The sequence below is a fragment of the Myodes glareolus genome, chromosome 2 (genome assembly GCF_982192425.1).
Source record: "Myodes glareolus chromosome 2, mMyoGla1.1, whole genome shotgun sequence".
Lineage (NCBI taxonomy): Eukaryota > Metazoa > Chordata > Mammalia > Rodentia > Cricetidae > Myodes > Myodes glareolus.
In genome coordinates, this window is record NC_142027.1 from 68,114,188 (window position 1) to 68,135,405 (window position 21,218).

The window sequence follows — 21,218 nt, forward strand, 5'->3', positions numbered from 1 at the left end:
AATTGGTTTCTTGGATAGGAATTAACATGACAATAAAAATCTGTCTTTTGTGTTTTGTTTTGTTTTTTAATCAGAAATTCTCTCTTGATAGTATTTTTTTCTTGGAGTTTTTTGGAGTGAAAATGGCAAAGAGAGGTTGAGAGATGGCTCAGTAGTTAAGAGCACTGACTGTTCTTTCGGAGGACCCGGGTTTGATACCCAGCACCCACATGGTAGCTCACAGTTGCCCGTGACTCCAATTTCAGAGAATCTGATGCCTGACCTTCTCAGGCTCCTGCACACATGTGGTGTATACACACACACATACACACACACACACACACACACACACACACACACACACCTCTACCTCAGGTACACATACATACCCACAAAGAATAAACAAACACTTTTTTTTTTAAAGAAAAGAGAAAAAAAGTCAAGGGAAGTTTTTTGCTTTCTTTCCTTGAACAACTTATTTCTTAGTCCTAGAACAACTGAGTAGATATAAAATTCCTCTTACGGTACACTAAAGCATTTTGGGAGCAGCCTGAGAGGAAGACTCACCTGTCCATTTTTGCCTCCTGCTGACAATAGGCTGCATAGGAGATGATGTTTTCATGGCTGCACCGCTCAGTGGCCAGAGCACCGACATAGAGAATGAAGTCTGCATCCTGAACCCCCTCTTGGTCTAGCACACCCACTGCTCCGCAGGGCCACGTACCCTCTCGGCAGACCCTGCACTGCTGCACAGGACAACAGAAAAGGCAGGTCAGACTTAGCTGAGCAACACTATCAGGCGACTGCAGACCGGGGATACACATCACTCAACTCTCACTTATTTTCCCTGAGTTCTCACCCAGATTGGAAACTGAGCAGGCAAGCACTGCAAACCTACGGTCCGAGGGAGGCTGAGGCAGGAGGATCCCTTAAACCCATACCAAGCAACGAGGCAAGATTTCTGGCTTTTAAATAAACCATATCAAGGACCACAAATCCCACCTCTTTTTCTCTGTTCTATTCTTACCTCTTGTTAGAAAGTTTTCCTAAGGCGAGCTCTCTGTCGATGAAAAAATCCCAATCAAGCCAAATCACAACATGCCAAATTAAGAAATATCCAGGTTTAATGGGATTCCTGCGTTCTCGGGTGGCCCCAAGGGGGATCCGGGAGATCACAAACACAACCACAGGGGGGAGAGGGGCGGACACCGACCATGTGTTTCTCCTTTGGGAGTTCACTTAAATACCCTGTGGGAGTGGTCCTGACTCCTCCGGAGTCCAGACCAATACACCTCTTTTGAATTTATTTCACTAAAAGTTTTAATTTATACTCAATGAAAGCAAATGACCGCTATTTATAAAGGTCAACAAACATGGATGCAGAGAAAAAGAAACAAATGTTTTTTTTAATCCGGAGACTAAACTGAGCATAGTGATGCAATCCTTTAGTCCCAGCACTCAGGAGGCAGAGGCAAGCAGAGCTCTGTGAGTTCGAGGCCAGCCTGGGCTACAGAGGGAGTACTAGGACTGTAGGGTAAAAGGGACAACTGGAGCAGGAAACCAACCAATCACTGAGCAGCCTGACTCTGAACCCAGAGGCAGGAAAAGAAACACACCCTGGATCTGAGACCTGGGCCAGGAAAAGAAACATCTTCATCCCTGAACCCAGGACTAAAGCCAAGTGCCCTGGCTCTGAAACTAGTGTCAAAGAAACACAGTGAGGCTGGAGAGATGGCTGCTCTTCCAGAGGTCCTGAATCCAATTCCAAGCACCCACATGGTGGCTCACAACCATCTGTAATGAGATCTGGTGTCCTCTTCTGGGCAGGACACTGTATGCACAATGAATAAATAAACCAAAAGAAAGAATAGGAAGGAGGGAAGAACGGAAGGGGAAGGGGGGAGGGAGGGAAGGAGGGAGGAAGAAAGGAAGACACTTTGTCTCTAGAATCAGAGCTTGGGAAAAGCCCGCCCCTAAGAAGCCCTATATAAGCCTCTCTGGCCTTCCAGTTAGCCATTTATCCCTCCCAAGCAGAGGCAGCCACTCTCCTAGACTCCTCCTTCCCAAATAAATCTCTTTCTCAAAAGAGTCACAGGCACAGAAGAAGAACCTGGCTGGGACATCACCTAGGGGACTGTGCTGAAAAACCATGCTGGGACGCTCCCCTAGGGGGCCTGAGTAAGGCTGGGCAGAAAAAAGTAACAACTTTTTGCCGGAGCTTCCCCTTTAGCTGAGTATTAGCAAAAAAAAGAAACATCTTGGGCCCGAGAAGCCAGAGAGCCAGACAGCTTTGCTAGGATGTTCCCTAAGGGAACAGAGCAGAGCTCAGCTGTTTTCTCCAGGAGAAAAGCAGGATCACTCTATCTTATGGGGAGACCACCCCCTACTGCACCCCAGCTTCAGGTAGCCTGGGTTCCCTATAGTCAGGACACCTTTGCTCCACAGCTCTACCCCTCCAGAGCTGTCCTATTGCGGCTCGAAGTATAGCCTGGCTTCCCAATAAGTCAGGATATCCCTGCAACACTACAACTGTACCACATTTTCCTACAAGGACAGCCAGGGCTACATTGTGAGACCCCATTTCGAACAAAACAAACAAAAAAACCAAACCAAACTAACAAAAAACACCCTGTAACTAGGTCTGCTAGTTACTTCTACTTCTAGGTCAACTTGCTACAACCTAGACTCCCAAGATAAGGGAGCCTCAAATTAGGAGTTGCCTAGATCATGCTGGCCTAGATCATGCTAGATCATGTCTGTGGGAGGCTGTCTTGATTGTCAGCCCACTGTGGGTGGTACCATACCTAAGCAGGTGGTCCTGAACTGTAAGTAAGCTTAGTATAACTAGCAAGGGTCCGACTACAGTTTCCTGGAATCCCAACCAAGTCTGTCTTTAGAAAGCTTGCCTTCCCGTCCCTTAATAACCTTTTTCTCCCCAGTTACCTCTGGCCAGGTATCTGTCATACAGAATGCGACAGAATGAAAGTTGAACACACACACCTACACACACCCACACCTATACACACACCAACACACCCACACCTACACACACACCTACACCTATACACACACCAACACCCACACCCCCCCACACCCACACCTACACATACCCACCTACACCTACACCCCCCACCTACACATACCCACATCTATACCCCCCACACCTATACACACTTACACATGCCCACACCTACACCACACACCTACACACACACACCTACACCCACACCTACACCCACACACCAATACCCCCCCACACTTATACACACACACGCACCTACAAATACACGCACCTACACATACCCACACCTACACACACACACACACACACACACACACACCTATACCCCCCACACCTACACACACACCGACATTTTGCTGTGCTAGGAATGGGACACATGTGGTGGACAGTGCTCTACCACGAACATCATTCTTGCAACTTCCTTTGCATAGGATTATTTCAAATCTAACTAACAAAAACTTCCAACCCAATGGAAAGTATTTCCCACTATAAGGAAAGTTGGAATTGGTGAGGTGGCACGGCAGTAGAGGCAGTGTTGCTAAGCCTGACTGGAGTTTGAGCGTGGGCCCTACATGGTCAAAGGATGGAACCAACTTTCAAACCATGTCCTCTGACTTCCACATACATGCCGTGGCATAAACACACAAAATAAATAAATAAGTATAATAAAACATTTTTAAAAAAGCAAATAGCTGGGAGTGGTGGTGCACACACCCTTAATCTCAGCACTCGGGAGGCAGAGACAGGTAGATATGTATAAATCAAGGCCCGCCCGGACTATATAGTGACTATATAGAACAGTCAGTGCTATATACTCTATCTCAAAAAAATAAATAATAAATAAATAGCAAAGCAAATTCCTGGGTCAGCAAGATGTCTCAGCAGGTAAAGCACTTGCTCATGGCCTGACAACTGGAGACTTTGATCTCCAGGCTCAGAGGGAAACTGTCCTTTGACCACCACACAAGTGCCTTTGTAAACCAGGCTGGCCTCAAACTCACAGAGATCCGCCTGCCTCTGCCTCCTGAGTGCTGGGATTAAGGACATGTGCCACCACCGCCCAGCCAAATTTTTTAAAGAAATCAATACACTGTGATGTTTTTGTCTGCTTATTTGTTTAAGCAATGCTTTTGGAGAAAATGGGGAGAAACCTCCAAATTTCCATTTCACTTATAGAAAATACATATTGCTTATTCTTGCTTCTTTAACACATGTATTTTTTTTACATTTATTTATTTGTTTATTGTTTTGTGTCTATCTGTCTCTGTGAGTGCACATACGGGTGCTTGTGGAGTCCAGAGGGGTCGCTGCAACCCTGGAGCTGGAATCACGGGTGGTTGGGAGCCCCTGATATGTGCGCAAAGAATCAAATGCGCCTGTCTCCAACAACAGCAGCAAATGTTCTGTCTCTCCAGCTCCTCCCCTAACCCCATCATAGGCAACTCTTAACGGAAACCACTGGGAGCTGAAGAGATGACTCAGTAGTTGAGAGCATACCGCTCCTGCAGAGGACCCACGCTCAGTTCTTAGCACTCATGTCAGACTGCTCACATCTGCCCAAAACTCCAGTTCCAGGGAATCTGATTTCTACGACCTCCATGGGCACCTATGTTCATAAACATATACATATGTGTTTATTATTAAGTTAAAAATACAAGTTTTTTTTGGTTTTTTTTTGGTTTTTTTTTTTTAAAGAAGAGAGCTGGCTCAAAGGTTAAAAACACTGGTTGTTCTTCCAGAGAACCCAGGTTTGATTCTTGGCACCCACAGAGCAGCTCACGACTGTCTGTAACTCCAGTTACAGGGATCTGATGCCCTCTTCTGGCCTCCCCAGGTACTGCACACAAAAGGTATTCAGGCAAATCAGTCACACAAAATTAAAAAATAAAAATTAAGCATTTTGAACTGTATCTGGATTGTTTAGTATGTATATTCCTTCAGATACTTCTTTTTTTTTTATTTCTTTTGCTTTTTGAAATAAGTCTTGCTATGTAGCCCAGGCTGGAACCAAACCCAAGAGCCTCCTGCCTCTGCCCTCCAAGTGCTGGGATTAGACATTATTGCCACACCCGGCTCACTGCATAGGGTTTTGTTTTGTCTTTGCATATGCAATCTGTACTTTCCAGATGAACACACTAACCAGACCTACTTACTGACTTCCAATCTTTCTTCTTTCAGTTAAGAGCTTAAATATCTCTTCAAGTCAGTATAGACTGACTTCATTTTTTAACATTCCATTTTATAGCTGCACTGTAATTTAATAACCTAAATAGGTCTATTTATAATTTCATAAAGAACAATCCTGAATTCATATTATACAATTACTATTATGCCTTTTTTGGAACAGAACCCTGCAAGGTTGCCCCAGCTGATCTTGAACTCATAGGCTCAAGTGATCCTCTTGCTTCGGTAAATCTGGAAGCCTACATCAGTGGGCCTGGGCAGCTGCTAGTATTACGGAATAAAGTTCAAACTTGGGTTGAAGCTGATAGCTTGTATTTTAGGACACATTAAACTGCCCGTTTAAAGTGTTAAAAGAAATGTTCCTGAGAACAAAACAACAAAAAAAGACAGTTTTCAACTAAACAAGCAACAAATGTGGACGGGTCACAGAAAAGATCACACAAGCTTGCAAAGCCATGAGGGAACAAAGCCAGAACCCCAACCGTGACTAGCTGTTGGTAGAAAATGGAGTCTCAGGATGGTAGAGTGCTTGCCTAGCATGCGGAGCACCAGGCTGGCTCCAGAGCGCCACAAAAAAACAAACCAACGAGTTACTGTGCCTTGGTGCTGTCACCAGGAAGCGTGCTCTGGGGGACTGGGCACCTCCCGCTTACTCTGGAAGGGAAAGCCCTGCTCAGCGCAGAGAGCCTTACCTGGAGATGCTCCTCGGGCACGGTGACGGGGCCACACTTGGTGTGCACCGCACACTCCCCGGTGCAGTACCTGTGCGGATCGTTCTCCTTCCGCAGGTACTGGTTTGTCGCGCATTGTCTTTGGGTTAGCCACACATCAAACATCACAAAAAAGAAAGAGAATAGTTCACAGCAGTTAAAATACAGCCTCATGCTGTGCTGCCTGCCACCAACTACCTCTTCTCCGCCATCATGGCACCCAGCTCTCTGAATCGTAAGCCCCAAATAAGCCCTGCCTTGGTCACGGGGTTTTATTAGCACAACAGCAGAGTAACTAATACACCTACTATATTACTTCGTTAAGAATGGTTACTATTAACTAGGCAAATAGTTCACTAAGACTTCAGTTTTTTAGGGAGTCCTCTTGACTTGGGTTATCAAGCACCTCACAAAGCAAACAGCACAACCACATAGAGGAGGAAGGAGGCGTGGAGACAACAGCTTATAATGAAAGGGGGTCATTCAGCAGGGGCGTCTTCAACCCTTTTAAGTTCTGTTTCTAAAAACACGTAATAAAATTCCACTATAAATTTCATGCATTGCCACATAGAATGGGCAGTCTACAGAGCTAACTGGATGGAGAAAGTGATCACTGTCTGATGTCTCATACCTGCTAAGTAAGATCTTGCCGGCAGGTCGACGAACCTGAAATGTTTTCTCTAAGTAAGAAATAGCTTGGGGGAAAAGTTTGTTCTAGATAAAACAGAAAAAAATTAGTGAGAATTACAGTCACGGGATGCAGTGTGTTTCAGAAAATAAGCATGGAGTACTAATGGCTGTAAGACCGAGGAAGAAAACTCCTAGGATTCTAGAACACAGACACCTGTCTGAGGTCATGTGGCAGCAAAGAGTCAATCTAGGAGGAAGAGATGGATCGTGTTCTAGTGGGGTTTGGGAATAGAGCATTAGGCAGAAACTTTCCCAGTTCCATCTTACCCACCCGAGAAAACATAACCGCAACTACTGATGACTGAGAACATTAATGAAGATGTGCACTCAACTACTAGTGACTATTTCAATTTGAGATTGATTTAGATTCTGGTATTAAGGTGGTTTTTGTTAAGAAAATCTTATGTAGAAGCTCATTAAGTCCTGTGGGCCATAGAGAGCTGGCTTAATATGCATTGTGAGGTTCCACCCACAGTTAAAGATCTGATGAGGACTGGCGAGATGGCTCAGCAAGTAAAGGCACCCGATGTGTAACACTGAGAATCCTAGTTTCATCCTAGGAATCCACGGAGCAAGGGGAGATCAAACCCTGAAAGCTGTCCTCTGACCGCCACTGTGCCTGTATGTGCACAAGCATGTGTGCATGTATGTACATATATATACACACACACACCATGATGAGATGGACTATATGTAAAAACAAAAACAAAAAAATCTCTGGAGCCGGTGAAATGGCTTAGTCGTAAAGGCATGTGCCAAAAAAGCTTGATCTTTGATGAACTTAATTTAATCTTGGGAACTGTGACAGAATGAGAGCCACATTTAAAGTTAGCCTCTGACTTCTCTGCTTACCCCTATTCTCATATCACACACACACACAGTAAAGATGAAATAATAATGCCTCGGCCAGGTCACACTGTCATGCCAGTCAATCCTCAGGAGAAACAACATTCTCATGCGGAGAATACAAAACTGTTCTTTGTGCCCACCCTGTCCTCAGCATGCTCTGCTCCCTCAAAACTTGACAGACTAACACACCAATTATAAAATGATTAATTTAATGTTAAATTCTAAGTTTTGCTAAGCATTATCATAAAACTCCATTATTAAAATGAAAAATACATTTACTACCAAAATCTTTTCTTCAGTCACAAACCAGTCACGTATGCATTGTTCTTTTTCATGGGGAGAATTAGCACATAGTAAAATGGACCTGTCTGAAGTATCTACTTCATGAGTATTTATTATTACATACCTTTACCAGGTATCTCTTCTCAGGGAGCAGCCTGAAAATGATGAGAAAAATGTAAGAACTGGCGCTAAGGGGTGGTGACGTAGCTCACAAGGGGTGGTAGGGTACTTGCCTAGTGAGAACTACTACCACACAAGAAGCGTACAGCCACCCCAAGTCACAGCACATCCTATCTCTCTGATTGTATCTCAAGGGCCCTAGAACATTCCCTACAGAAGCACACAGTTGCATATTTGGGAGCTCGTCTTCCCAAGTCTCAGCGTACCGCGATGGGTCTGTGAGACATCACCCTGTGCCTAAGCATGGAACTAAGTCTGACTGCACACATCTCATTCATGCAGAACGGTTAGGCTGGAGAAAGACATGGACTGCTCTACGAGCACTTCATTAACTACTTCAGACTCGTCTGCCTGCTGTTTGGACCACTCTCGGATGACATTCCAATTACGCTGCAGTATCTACCTAGCAAACAATTCTCTAAACTTCCTTATTATTGTTCATATTTGCAGCCCCTCTTATTTTTCCCTTAAAAACTTACTGACAAGTGTCTTCCAGGTCTGCAATCAAGTAAGGTCGAATTTGTTCTCCTTAAATTATTCACGATAAACAGATTTTAATTGCATACCATGGCCTTTGTCTACTCAGAATAAAAGGCAAATTCAACTCAGTTCTATTTTAGAATTACTTCTAGTTCTTTTAGAGCTATTTCTAGCTCTATCTATAGATATTACGTTAGATAACCACGAAAATATCTTTACTCTTAGACTGACAATAGAAAAAGATGGCAAGGTTGAGACAGGAAGATGGGGAGTGAGTTTGAGGTCAGCCTGGGCAACAGAACAAGGTGACAGTTTGGTCAGCACGGTAAGATGTCTCAAACTAACAATACATGAATGGCAAAAGAATGCAAACTTACTCTTCGATGCTTTGATCATAGACAGTCTTGATTCGTAGATGCCCATCAGCATCTCTCCTGACGACATGATTTGTCTTAAGATGAACCTTATTTATGACCTAGAAAAATGAATAGTTTGAAAACTCTTTTTAAAAGGTTTCTATGACATTTTTTATATACGTAGACTTTAAATATGTGTTTATTTAACTACCCAATTGATTCTAAACAAAATTAATGAGCCCAAGTTTAAGTGCGATACTCCCCCAAAGTCCCTTACTTTACATTCTAAGATATTAGCAGTCCTGCACATTCAATGATTCCCAAGCAAATGCTATCATCTGAGAGGTAAGTATTTTGAACTTGAGTGACGTGAGTAAATCACCATAGTAACAACAGCTGCCAAAAAGGCTTGGGCTTTGCTAATATTTGCAGTCTGTCACATAGAGTCTAGTTTTGCTGATTCCAAGTCTTTAGAAAATGACAAGAGCGGTAGACCATTATTCCCAGCACGGGGGAGGCAGGGGCAGTCAATTTCTGTGAGTTCAAGTCCAACCAGAGGTACAGAGTGAATAGTGAGATCTTGTCTCAAAAAAGGAAAGAAACGACAAGAGACTAAAAGTATAAGCGTGCATGTGCGCGCATGTGTGTGCAGCCAGATGCACATACACATGTGTGTAGAGAAATGTGGCGGCAAATGTCCTCCACCGTGTATTTTGAGACAAGGTCTCTCACAGGCTTGGAAGCTGCCAAGCAGGTTAGGCTGTTTGGCCAGTAAGCCCAGCAGTGCCCTTGTCTCTGCTTCCCCAAGGCTAGGGTTGTCCGTAGGATATTCATGTCCGTTTCAGTTTTAAACCAGGTTCTAGAACACTAAACTCAGGTCCTTACACTTGAATGGGAAGCGCTTCAACAAATGAGCAATCACCCCAGCCCTAAAGAACCTTAGGTCACTTTTTAAAACTTCATACAAGAGAGTGCTTCGTTTATCTTTTCCCTAGCTATCATTTATGTGACCCCCTACCCCTTAGGAGAAATAAAAATTACAAAGGTTCAGGGGCTGCAGAGGTGGCTCAGCGGTTAAGAGCATTGGCTGCTCTTCTATAGGACCTGGGATTTGATTCCCAGCACCCACATGGCAGCTCAACAACTGTTTGTAGTTCCAGCTCCAGGGGATCCAACATATATAACAGGCCACAGACAGACTGCAGAATCCAGAACATAAAGTTTAACACTAACATCAAAAGGGGACATGGGAACTACTGGGTTCCGGAAACGGAATGGTAGCTTCATACACGTCATATATGATCACATTTGGAGGAAATATTCGAAAGGAATATGACTTGAGGCTAAATTCCAACACCTGGGAGGTGGAGGCAGGTAGAGGCTACAAAGTCAATTCCAGGCCAGGCTGGGCTGCATGAGATGCTGATTCAGAAAATGAAACGACAAAGGAATACTATTTGAAGGCACTGGAGGACGAAAAGGCACAGCTTGTAAGAATCTACTCAATATAGAAACTGGGGACTGGATAGGTGGTTCAGTGGTTAAAGAGCACTGGCTGCTCTTCCAGACGACCTGGGTTCAATTCTCAGCACCCATATGGCAGCTCACAACTGTCTGTAACCACAGCTCCAGGGGACCCGACACCCTCACACAGACACACATGCAGGCAAAACACCAATGCACATAAAATAAATAAGCCTCATTTATATATAGTGCATCTCTGATTTACAAGGCTACTTTCCCCCGGGAATACGTCCTATTCTGGTTTTGCATAGGTGGCAGAATGCAGACAGTCTCACAAGCTTGCTGGGTAGAAGTGTTCAGATCTTCCAGCACCACAAAGTTACAGGAGAAAGACTGCCAGAGGGGAAGCCCACAGCGAAACTACCTAATGAAAACTCAACAGCCATCAGCACAGACGAGTGGGATCCGTGCTGAGGAAGAGGAGCAGAAACTAACCCTATGGACCTGAACTGAAACAACTACGTTAATGAGGCTCTTGTGTGCTCAAAGGGTTAAAGGGGAATAAGCACATAAAATGGTGAGGAAGCCCAGCAGGCAGCAATGGAAAGAACCAGGTTGGGGGTGGGGGGCTTAAATGAACACCGACTAAAATGAAAAGCTCACTGGAGAAGATAAAAGACCAGAGTCGGGAATGATGCTGCACTCTGGAAACTGAGGCAGGGGGATTGGGAGTTCAAGGCCAGCCTGAGCGACACAGCAAGTTCAAGCCAGTCTGGACTACAGTCTTAAAGAAAAATCCCTGGAGACAACAAAAATATCAGATGTTCAGAGATGCTATTCAATGTGACTTAGAAGCCAGTTTGGCTAATGCAAGGCTAGCCTGGTTACGGAGACCCCCGTCTCAATAAAATACGTAAAATAACGCAGCTGAAATACAGTATCATGATAAACGCTACAGCCCTGTAAGTAGGCACAGGGGTGTGTGAGACAGGGGCAGGCATATCAGACTACCAGCATCCTCCAACTCACAACTAGCCAGGGCTGTATGAAACCCGTCTCACAAAAACCGCAAAGCAAACAATCATAACACAACCACTTAAAAGCCTGGCTCATAGAGTAAACAGCCTATACACAACATTCTTGGAAATGACTACAAAACGAGTAGGCTGAGATTTCTGGGCTGAAATGGTTTTCCTCGGCAAAGCTTTCTTGATATAAGCGAACCGTCAATCACGCCATGCAGTCCGGTCTCAAGTGCTGCCCCTTGTTTACTTACAGAGGAGTGGTAACCATAGGACTGTCTCCAAATGAAGGACTCAGTACAGCACAAATGTTATCTCAAAGAACCTCTGGACTAAATTACACTGCAGGGCAGGTCTGAGAGCTAAGTGTAACCAGAGTAGAAGCTGGTTAAGCGCCAGGATACAGGGCAGATAAAGCGTTCTGTGGAAATGGAAAGAACATTCTACTGGGCTGGTTTGGTTAGGCAGATCTGAACTAAGACTAAAGGAATTTAGACTGGGAGAGAAAGGGGTGGAAGGAGGAACAGGCTTTGCAGGGGTAGGGGGATGGGATAAAGACAGCACAGTGATAAATAACTAGAAAGCAAAGCCGGAACTTTGTCTCCAGAGACCTCTCAGCAGTCCTCAAGAGCAGTTGTCTTGTTCTCTCATAAACCGCTTCCCAAGTCTTCAAATTAGCGGTGTGGTGCTTGGGTGAGCAGCATCAGGATCTAGGGAGCAGAGCCGTGGGATCCATGCCAGACCTCCTGAGTCAGAAAGTGAGGGAGTGGGCCAGCAAGCTGTTTTAACAACTGCTTCGGTTGCTTATTCTGGTGCTCGCCCAAGTTTGCGGGGCTCCTAGCTAAGAGGAACGGGAAGGGGACAAGTGTCTAACTCGGGCGCTCTGCCGGGAGCAGGGGCTGACGGCGGACCCCGCGCTGGCTTCCTCCTGCAGAGCACCTGCAGTCCGGCGCCCCGGACGCCACACCCTCGTGCTACCCCAGCACGCCCTCGCCCGGCCCGCTCGCGCCCCGCTGCGACCTACCTCAGTGTCGGAAGGGACGTGATGCCGACACGGCTGCGAAGTGCTCAGGGAGACGGGAGCAGCCGCGGCGCCGGCCGGGAGCCCGCCCAGCACGAGCAGGACGCCTCGCACCCACAGGCAGCTGCCCCAGCGGCCCCGTGGGCCTGCTCCCCGGCCGCCCGCTCCTCCAGCCCCAGCGGCCGCCATCTTCGAGCCGGCGTCGTTACCATGGAGTGCGACGCCTCCCCGCCGCCGCCCGCCCCGGCCGCGGACAGGTGGCGGGCCCTCAGCCGCCTCGCCATTGGCCGGCATCACGCCGGGTCCGACGGAGGACCAGGGCAGCGGCGTCCGCGTGAGCGTCGAGCAGGCCAATGAAGGCCGCCGGGCAACCCACGTGACCCGAGCTGTGGGAACCTAGGGCTAGCGGGGATTAGTGCGGATCCGAGGGGCGTTGGGGGACTGCTCCTCTGAAGCCGCTTGTCCTACTTCGTTCAACGGCCCCCTACCCGGCAGCTGCCAGGACGCGAACAGTTTAGTCTAGCGAACCAATGCCTTCAGTCCGTTGCAGCCCCATCGCTTAAGACAACCGACTAAGGTTACGGTATTTGTCGGGCAGCTAGTCTACCCAGTATTAATCCACGAAAAGTTGGGTCGACCCTAACTACGTCATATTTGAAGCCTTTGCAAAACTCATTTCCATGTCGTAAGTCATTTCTTATACCTTAAAGGAGGTTCAACCTTTCTCTACTTAGCTAAAATGCCTGATTCTTACGAAGCATTCCATAGGGGCTCTATCCAGTGTTTATTGCCCACAGCGCCAAACGCTTCAACTCTTGTTCATTTCTAACTGGCTCTGCAACCTTGTAAACGTCTATTATTGAAACCTTCATAACCAACTTTTAAAATGTAAATTTAAAAATTAAGTTTAAAGCATTAAATTACCATTTATGGAACCTACTCTACTTCAGTTGCCCAAACTCTTAAGATCACAAATCCCACCTGACTTCAATTTAGTTGCCAAGATAACCCAAAAATATTAACCTTTTCACACTGGTTACTTCTCAGTAACGGAAAAACTTTCATAACACTACCCACACTACCCCCGACCTCGTTTCTGTTCACCCAAGTTAAAAGGCTCCGTTCATGCCGTGTTTTCTCTAAACACATCCTTTTCACATTACAGCATACTTTCTCTATTCCTGAGGTTGTTGGTCACATCTTAACTGAGCCTCAAAACACAAGTTGCTTTGTAGGCTTTTTGGAAAAACAATTTCCATTGGAATAAGCTCAAGATTGGCACTTCCTACCCTTGAAACCTAGATTTTTCCAATGTGACCTCCCTTAAGGATCTAGTGAGCTAGCCTACATTTGTGATTGGATTGAGGACATATCTAATTCATTTCTAAGTTGCTGCTCTTTTGGAGAACACACTCCCAACTAGGACTTGCAAAATGTCAACTTCAGCTGGAACTAGTCAGTCAGTCCCCAACATAGCTCCTAGGACAATCATCTTAGTGTGGGAAGGACTCAAGACACTCAAGTCCAATAGTAGAGGCCCTTTGCAGTTCAATCTAAAGAGTGGCTAATAAAACCACTCCTAGCAACCTACAACCACACAAGTTGAAGATATCTTCGTACATTTCTTGTACATCCTCAAAAAGTATCCTCAAAAGTATTTAGAGCTGTGCTTACTCTTTTCTTTAAATTTCCTTTATTCTTTTTTTTTATGATTTATTTATCTTTTATTTTATGTGCACTGGTGTGAAGGTGTCAGGTCCCCTGGAACTGGATTTTCAGACAGTTGTGAGCTGCCATGTGGGTGCTGGGAATTGAACCCGGGTCCTCTGGAAGAGCAGTCAGTGCACTTAACCGCTGAGCCATTTCTCCAGCCCCATTTACTCTTAAAAATATGCACTGTGCTTTAAAATAAAGGAAAGCAATTTTTCAAAGGCTTTTTCCCCAACATATGTGACAATAGCCAACACAATATTCCCTCCCACTCAAACCTATCCCAAATGAATCCCCAGCCGCCTGAGACCCTTCAACTCCTTGTACTGCACTTTCCCCATCAATAAATTATGTATGTTCATCACCACACCTCATCACACACACCCAAACCATGCCATCCAAGTGCTTCACTAAGTTCCACCCGAGACCTAGTATGAGACAATGCTTCAGTCTAGATTGAAATTACTTCCCCAAAATTTATTCACCCACCATGCCCAGCATTTAAGTATATAAAACTTTGAGGCAGGCTCTCACTACACAGTTCTGACTGGCCTCAAACAACTGAGTACTGGCATTAAAGGTGTACGTCACTTCACCCAGCAAAACTTTGTTTTTCCTATTTTTCGAGACAGGGTTCCTTTGTGTAGCCTTGGTTGCCCGGAAACTCACTCTTGCAGACCAGGCTGGCCTAGTCAGAGATTCATCTGCCTCCCCTTTAGTCCCTCTGTTGGACTGCCACCACCCAGTGACAACTTATCTTCTAAACATATGCATTTGCCCAATACTGACCGTTACATAGAATTTCCTTGCACCCCGAAAATACCAGACAACTCCCACTATCTTAAACACAGGGAAAACTTTTAGGACAGTTCTGGTGAAAAAAAAATACAAGAGCACAAATCTACTTTTATTTATTTACTTTTCATTAAATCCGGGATGGGTACAGCATCTGGGGGAAAAAAAAACAAAAACATTAGGTGAATATTATGTAAACCATTGAATACACAGTAAGGATCAATATCCCATTACCCTATTACTCATCCCCAAAATGAACTGATAGTAGGGAAGTTTAGTCTGAACAGCACTGGCTTTTAGGAAACATGCTTAGGCACCAACACTCACACACTCATCTAGCTGAGAACTCACAGTTCACTGACACAAAAGACACAGGGTCTTCCTGCCAGACCCAGTGCTGGGATTTCAGATATACTGCTATGTCTGAATGTTTTGTGGCTTCTGGGGAAAGAACTTAGAGGACTTCATTCTTGCTCAGCAAGCTTTTACCAACTAAGCCATCTCCCCAGCCACAAGGACCAGCGCCCCCCCCATACTTAAGCACAAGGTGTTAAATCAGGCTTCTGAACTGAGCTATCATCCCCAGCCCCCAAAACAGCATTCAAAGTTGTAATAAAATTCTCAAGGGATGGTGAGATGGTTCAGCAGGTACAGCACTCGACACCAAGCCTGGCCGTGTGAGCTCCATTTCTTGGAACTGCCAAGTGGAAGAGCTGACTCCCCCAAAAATTATCCTTTGACCTTCACATACTACATACCCCCCCACAAACATAAATGTAAATAGCCCCAAAATTTAAGTATTGACGTAAGGTATGGTGGCACTAAGTCTAACATTGCCACCATTATAGTGTACTACAAATGGACCCTAACTAAAATAGGAACAATTGATAAAAATCTTTTGTTTTTCTAGACAGGGTTTTTCTGCGTTAACAGAAGCTGTCCTAGAACTAGTTCTATAGAACAGGCTGGCCTCGAACTCAGAAATTTGTCTGCCTCTGCCTCAGAAGTGCTGGGATTCAAGGCGTGCACCACCACGACCCAGCTTTCTTTTTTGGTTTTGTTGAGACAGGGTTTTTCTCTGTAACAGGCCTGGTTGTCCTGAAACTTACTCAGAGATTGGCCTGCCTCTCTCTGCCTCTGGGATTAAAGGTGTGCACTATCACATCTGGCTAAATAAATCTTAAACCCGAGACCTAGAATGAGCAATGCTTTCCACACATTTTGCCAGAACTGACATGACAGACATGGTAAGCCGCAAGCATCCCTCCACCCCCCATGTATGACACAAGAGGAGCCTGATAGCAATGACCTGAAATCCCATGGACTTGGGAGGCTGAGGCAGGAAGGCTTTTAAGTGTAAGGCCTGCCTGGGCTAGGGTGCATTTCAAGACCAGCCTACTCAATTAGACCTTGTCTTAAAATTTAAAAAAAAATTAACCTTTTTATATAACAAGTGCCAGGCCAACCAGAGCCACAGTGAGACCTGTCTCAAAGACACGACCATAAACCTGCCCAAAATATCCCTCCTGTCAGCTAGCTTCAGCAAAATCAGACTCATGTAATTCATTTGAGCAACCGCTTTCACTCTGCTTTACCAACAATCAGATGTTCTGTAACTTTTCACTTAAGTGACAATTCACACAAGTTTTACTCTCACAAAAATCTTTAGTGATAGGTATAAGGGTCACCCTTCAAACTGACTCTGAGGCATCAAAAGGCATTTTTTAAAAATCCATTTATTTTATCCATACTCACCACACGGATTCTGTGTCCAATGGCCTTCGCAGGAAGGTTGCTTCGGAATTTGGCACGGACCATGCCACTGTTCCCATGGGCCCGAGTGACTTTCCCCCAGATCACTCTGGTTTTGTTTGGTTTGCCTCCAGGTGTCACTGTGTTGCTGGTTACAGGAGACATGAAGCATGAGAGCTCAACACCAATACAATCTGACACAAGCTCACTTATTTCCTAGGAACCCCAGGCTTTCTCAAGATTTCCACACACAATTCCTTGAGAAATTGTATAAAATAAAACTGTATAAAATATTCATTCGACAGTTCATACATACCAAACAATTTTCCCAAGATCATAACCACTAAAGACTGCATGTGCTAAATATATGAAATGTTTGGAAAGACACAGGGATGAAGCCTACTTGGGATAAAAGAAAAAAGTGGGAGGCTTGGATGCACGGGTTATCAGAGGGCTGAGTATAACTAAACGAAATGAAACTTAAAGGCAACTCTGCCTCCCAAGTGCTGGGATTAAAGGCGCACACCACTGAGGCCTTCTGTTCACTTCCAAGTAGGAAAAGAGAACAAGAGAACCCATGCAGTATCCATTTTAAAACACACTTAAAACCCACAAAATACCCCGAGGGATGAATACGAATCAAGATACACTTAAAAGTATTCAGAGGAAAATGAAAGGTGTAACAGCTGTCATCTTTAACCATGTTAGAGACTGAACCCAGGGCCTTCCTACAACTATCATTTTTCTAAGAGCCGATGTTGCCTATATCCAATACCAGCGGCCAAAAGGTTCTTCTTGACTTCCTGTTCTTCATGGCCTGCCTCTAAGCAAAATCAACAACAGCGTCAAATTGCCACTACACTTCTACTTTATCAGTAAGAAACGAAGTCATCAAAACACTTACTTTTTTGCTTTATACACGTAAGCGCATCTCTTGCCCAAATAGAATTCAGTTTCATCTCGGGCATAAACGCCTTCAATTTTAAGAAGAGCCGTGTGCTCTCTCTGGTTCCGAAGACCTCGCTTATAGCCAGCAAACGTGGCCTTGCACCACAGCCTGGGACACACAAGGAGAGTATTATCAATAAACGTTCCATCTTTCCATTTAACTTTAGCAAACCGCCACAACTTGTTTGAAGTAACCCCGACTCAAGCTCTCTACAGCAAATGTCTTCTTCCCCTCCCGCATTATTTTAAATTTTAAGGTTAAAAAAAAAAAAAGGGAAAACCAACTATACTGAGTCGCATACCTTCCAGACATAGTGTCTTCTAGAAGTCCTGTTCCCAGCAGGCCTGAAAGCAAACAGGATCTCACATTAGAGCCACGGAGCCCGTTCCCACCTCCTGATCCCGAGCACGCAGGATGAACCCAGGAGCACTCCAAGTACTGGGACCTCAACTCGGCCACCCATCCACAGCAGAGCCTGACAAACTATGCGGACTTCTGAGAATGAAAGACAACTTCCGACTCCGAATCGTGGGCAAATGCTACGTGTGGGGAAGACTGGCTGAAGACCTAAATTCTAGAAACTCCGCCGAGCGCACAGGGCAGCCACGCAAAGCCCGCCGAGCGGGGCGAGCAGCTCCAGGCCCAGCAGCCTCCAGGACCCCGGGTCCCGGTAAACCAGGACGGGAGAAACAAACTCGCTCACTCCTCGCCGAGGACCAAGCGGGACCGGCCAACTCTCCTCCCCAGCACCATCAGCCCCTCATCTCCTCCATCCCGCCCTCCCTCTCCCTGGAAGCCCCAGAAATCGATGGCGGGCAGGGTCTCCGAGATGCAGGGCCGTCTCGGTGAGCGATGGGGATGAACCCACCCCAGAAAGCGGCCCCCAAAGCTCAGCTGCACGAACGGCCCTCACCTCTACAGGCGCCAAGATGGCCGAAAGAGGAAGGCAAGGCCCGCCGTGCGGCCTTGTGGGAGACTCGCCCCGCCCCTCTCAGCGCTTAGGCCGCTTGCGCTCCGCCGGAGAGCCGGGGTCAGGGAGAGGCTCGACTCGGCCAAGCCGCGTTCAGGGCCTTACACCTTTTTCCTGTTCTTTCATGTTAGTAATTGGCAACACGTTAATACGTGTTTAAAAATTAAATTAAATTAAATAAAAATTTAAAAAAAGGCAAAGTTGTAGTCGACTAAGAAAAAGGGCAAAGGGCCTACCAAATGGGGGCGGGGAGGTCTGCGCGTTGCCATAGCTACGCCTTAGTTTAGGTCCCGCCTCCTGCCGGGCTGGTAGAAAGGTGAGGAAAAGCATTGGGGTTTTGTTTTTTTTGGGTTTTTTCCCCCTCTTCCCAGAATGAAGACTGGGATCCTATCATAGAGGAAAGAAAAATCTGGAGCTGAAGGCAGGGGAAACGCTCCCTTTTCTTTGCTCTTTTCTTATCTCCCATCTAAACTTTATCTTTCAAGAAGCGAACAGATAGGCTGCAGAGATGGCTCTGCCGTTAAAGGCTAGGCTTAACCAAAAATATAAGAGCAAACAGGGCATGGTAACCATTTCCAGTTGATCTCAGCACTCACTCGGGAGGCTCAGGTAGGAGGATCCCGTCACAAATTCGAGGCCAGGCTGAGTTAGATAGCAAGGTTCCATTTTAAACTACCCCAAACCACGGGTCGCGCGCGGCGCTTGCTTGTAATTCCAGTATTCTGGATGCCTAAGCAGGAGAATAGAAGTTCAAAAGCCATCGACAGCTACTTCGGGACTGCATATCGGCCTCAACTATGTGAGACCCCTTCTTAAAGAGGGGAGAGGGAGCGGACAAAGTGAGAGATAGATATTTTCACTCTTCCGTTCTTTGCTTACTTGTCGGGTGAGGATGAATTTAGTAGACTCGGATTCACATTTCCTAACGACTGTGCATTAATTGGGGCTGACTGATGGGCTCATTCATGAATTCAGCAAGTAATTCACTGCATGACTGTCACTGTGGAGAGCGATGTAGGCTTGAGGCACTGCAGTAAACACTTCTCCCTCTTGCAGCCTACATGGAGGAGCAAACTGAGCACGCTGACTCTTGTGTCTGTAATTCCTGCACTTGGAAGGCTGAAGTATGAAGATCGCTTTGTGTTTCAGGCCAGTCAGAGGTACATAATGTGTACAATGATATCCTGGGCTACAAAGTAAGACCCTCCTTCTCACTCCTGCCCTCCCACAAAATAAATAAATAAATAAATAAATAAATAAATAAATAAATAAATAAAATAAAAATAAAACCACAAGACAACAAGCAGACAGAAAAAAAAAGATATAGACGGGAGAGTTATGCTTTAGATAAAACGCTACAGTTCACCTAGGGGGTACCCAGTAGGTCCCAGGTAGAGAGCCACGCAGGTGGGTGAGAGACAGAGACAGATAAGCCATACAGAGTGAGGTTGGATTTTTATTTAGTAGGTTATGGAAGGGAAGGGGATAGAGGAGAGGGAGGGAGAAGGAGGACAAAGAGGCAGAGAGAGAAAGAGAATGGGGAGGGTGCACAGCTGCAGTTACCTCTTCAGGAGAGAGATGGAAAAGAAAGAGCTTGCCTAGGCGGGGCTTGTCTCCTAAAGGGACAGGACAGACCATTGGACCTAGGATTCGAGAGGCAGAGGCAGGCAGATCTCTGTGAGTTCAAGGCCAATGTGTTCTACAGGTAGCCAGTTACAGGATAACCAGAGCTACCCTGTCTCAAAAAATAAAACAAAACCAAATGTTGGGACCATTTGGAGTCCTGGCCTCCAGTTGCTCCTCCCTGCTAGTGACCTTTCCTTGCCCTTTTGATTTGAGCTTCTGAGAGCTGTGTCAAAGTTGTTTACCAACCTTGCTTCCTGAGCACGCCTTGCCCTGGCCTTGACTGAGGATCAGGTGGCAAGGTCTTCACCTGTTGACCCACCTGGCTGTGTTAGGTATAAAACCTCCAAGGTGCTGTTCAACAAAGGGCTTCTTCTACCAGCAGCTTGAGAGGTGTATGCGTGTTCAATACTGACATCCTTCGCTTGGTTTCGGTTCCAGGCCGTGCAGGCTTGGCAACCAAAAGTCTGTTTATGCATACATGTGTATGTCAGGGTGCTTTCAGTGGTGAGAAGAGCCTTAGACTCCCGGGAGCTGGGTTCACTTTAAGATTCTTTTTAAAGGGATGAGGCTGGAGAGATGGCTCAATGGTCAAGAGCACATATTGCTTTTGAGAGAGGTCTTGGGTTCGATTCACAGCATCTATATCATGAGTCTCACAGCTGTAACTTCAGTTCTAGGGAATATTCTGGTCTCCTGTGTGTACATTGTGCACATAGGGATGAACCAGCACACAGACATAATTAAAAAAAATTAACAGTAAAGACAATGTCTCATACATCTTGGGCTGGCCCCAAATTCCCTATATTAAGCCAGGAATGGCCTTGAACTCCTGATTCTCCCCCCTCCACTTTCCAAGTATTGGGATTACAGACTTTTGCTACTATGCCTAGCTCCAAAGGATAACTTATTAAACTGATTTTCAGAATTAATACAATTTTTCTGAGGCTGGAGAGATGGCTCAGAGGTTAAGAGCACTGGCTGCCCTTCAAAAGGACCCAGGTTCAATTCCCAGCAACCACATGGAAGCTCACAACTGTATCTCTGGTTCCAGGGGCATCTGACACCCTCACACAGACATAAATGCAGGCAAAATACCAATGAATAGAAAAGTTAATTATTCTTTAAAAATAAATACAGTTTTTTTTCTAATATAATCTCAATTTTTCTAAGTCAAGGC

At 45.6% G+C, this 21,218-nt stretch overlaps 3 protein-coding genes across 6 annotated transcripts in view; 1 reads left to right on the top strand and 2 right to left on the bottom strand.

Moving 5' to 3' along the window:
• Lmln (leishmanolysin like peptidase) overlaps window positions 1-12,533 on the bottom strand; it is a 52,532-nt gene extending 39,999 nt beyond the window's left edge. Inside the window, exons 1-6 of one of the 3 annotated variants that reach the window (XM_085685477.2) lie at window positions 12,243-12,533; window positions 8,754-8,851; window positions 7,841-7,871; window positions 6,527-6,609; window positions 5,878-5,995; window positions 547-725 (exon numbers count right to left, since the gene is read on the bottom strand). In XM_085685477.2, coding sequence (XP_085541603.2) covers window positions 547-725; window positions 5,878-5,995; window positions 6,527-6,609; window positions 7,841-7,871; window positions 8,754-8,851; window positions 12,243-12,533 — 800 coding nt within the window. The remainder of the gene's footprint in view (window positions 1-546; window positions 726-5,877; window positions 5,996-6,526; window positions 6,610-7,840; window positions 7,872-8,753; window positions 8,852-12,242) is intronic. The other 2 variants (XM_085685478.2, XM_085685476.2) reach the window with 2 other exon arrangements.
• A 2,285-nt stretch (window positions 12,534-14,818) lies between these two features.
• On the bottom strand, window positions 14,819-18,377 carry Rpl35a (ribosomal protein L35a). The gene is made up of 5 exons (XM_048454089.3): window positions 18,359-18,377; window positions 17,747-17,789; window positions 17,401-17,553; window positions 16,500-16,644; window positions 14,819-14,898 (listed from the first exon to the last, which is right to left on the bottom strand). The coding sequence occupies exons 2-5, from the start codon at window positions 17,755-17,757 to the stop codon at window positions 14,875-14,877; spliced, it is 333 nt and encodes a 110-aa protein (XP_048310046.1). The 5' UTR covers window positions 17,758-17,789; window positions 18,359-18,377; the 3' UTR covers window positions 14,819-14,874.
• A 244-nt stretch (window positions 18,378-18,621) lies between these two features.
• Window positions 18,622-21,218, top strand: part of Drc9 (dynein regulatory complex subunit 9) — a 51,215-nt gene continuing 48,618 nt past the window's right edge. Inside the window, exons 1-2 of one of the 2 annotated variants that reach the window (XM_048454088.3) lie at window positions 18,622-18,731; window positions 19,472-19,611. The gene's annotated coding sequence lies outside the window, so the exon portion shown is untranslated. The remainder of the gene's footprint in view (window positions 18,732-19,471; window positions 19,612-21,218) is intronic. The other variant, XM_048454087.3, reaches the window with a different exon arrangement.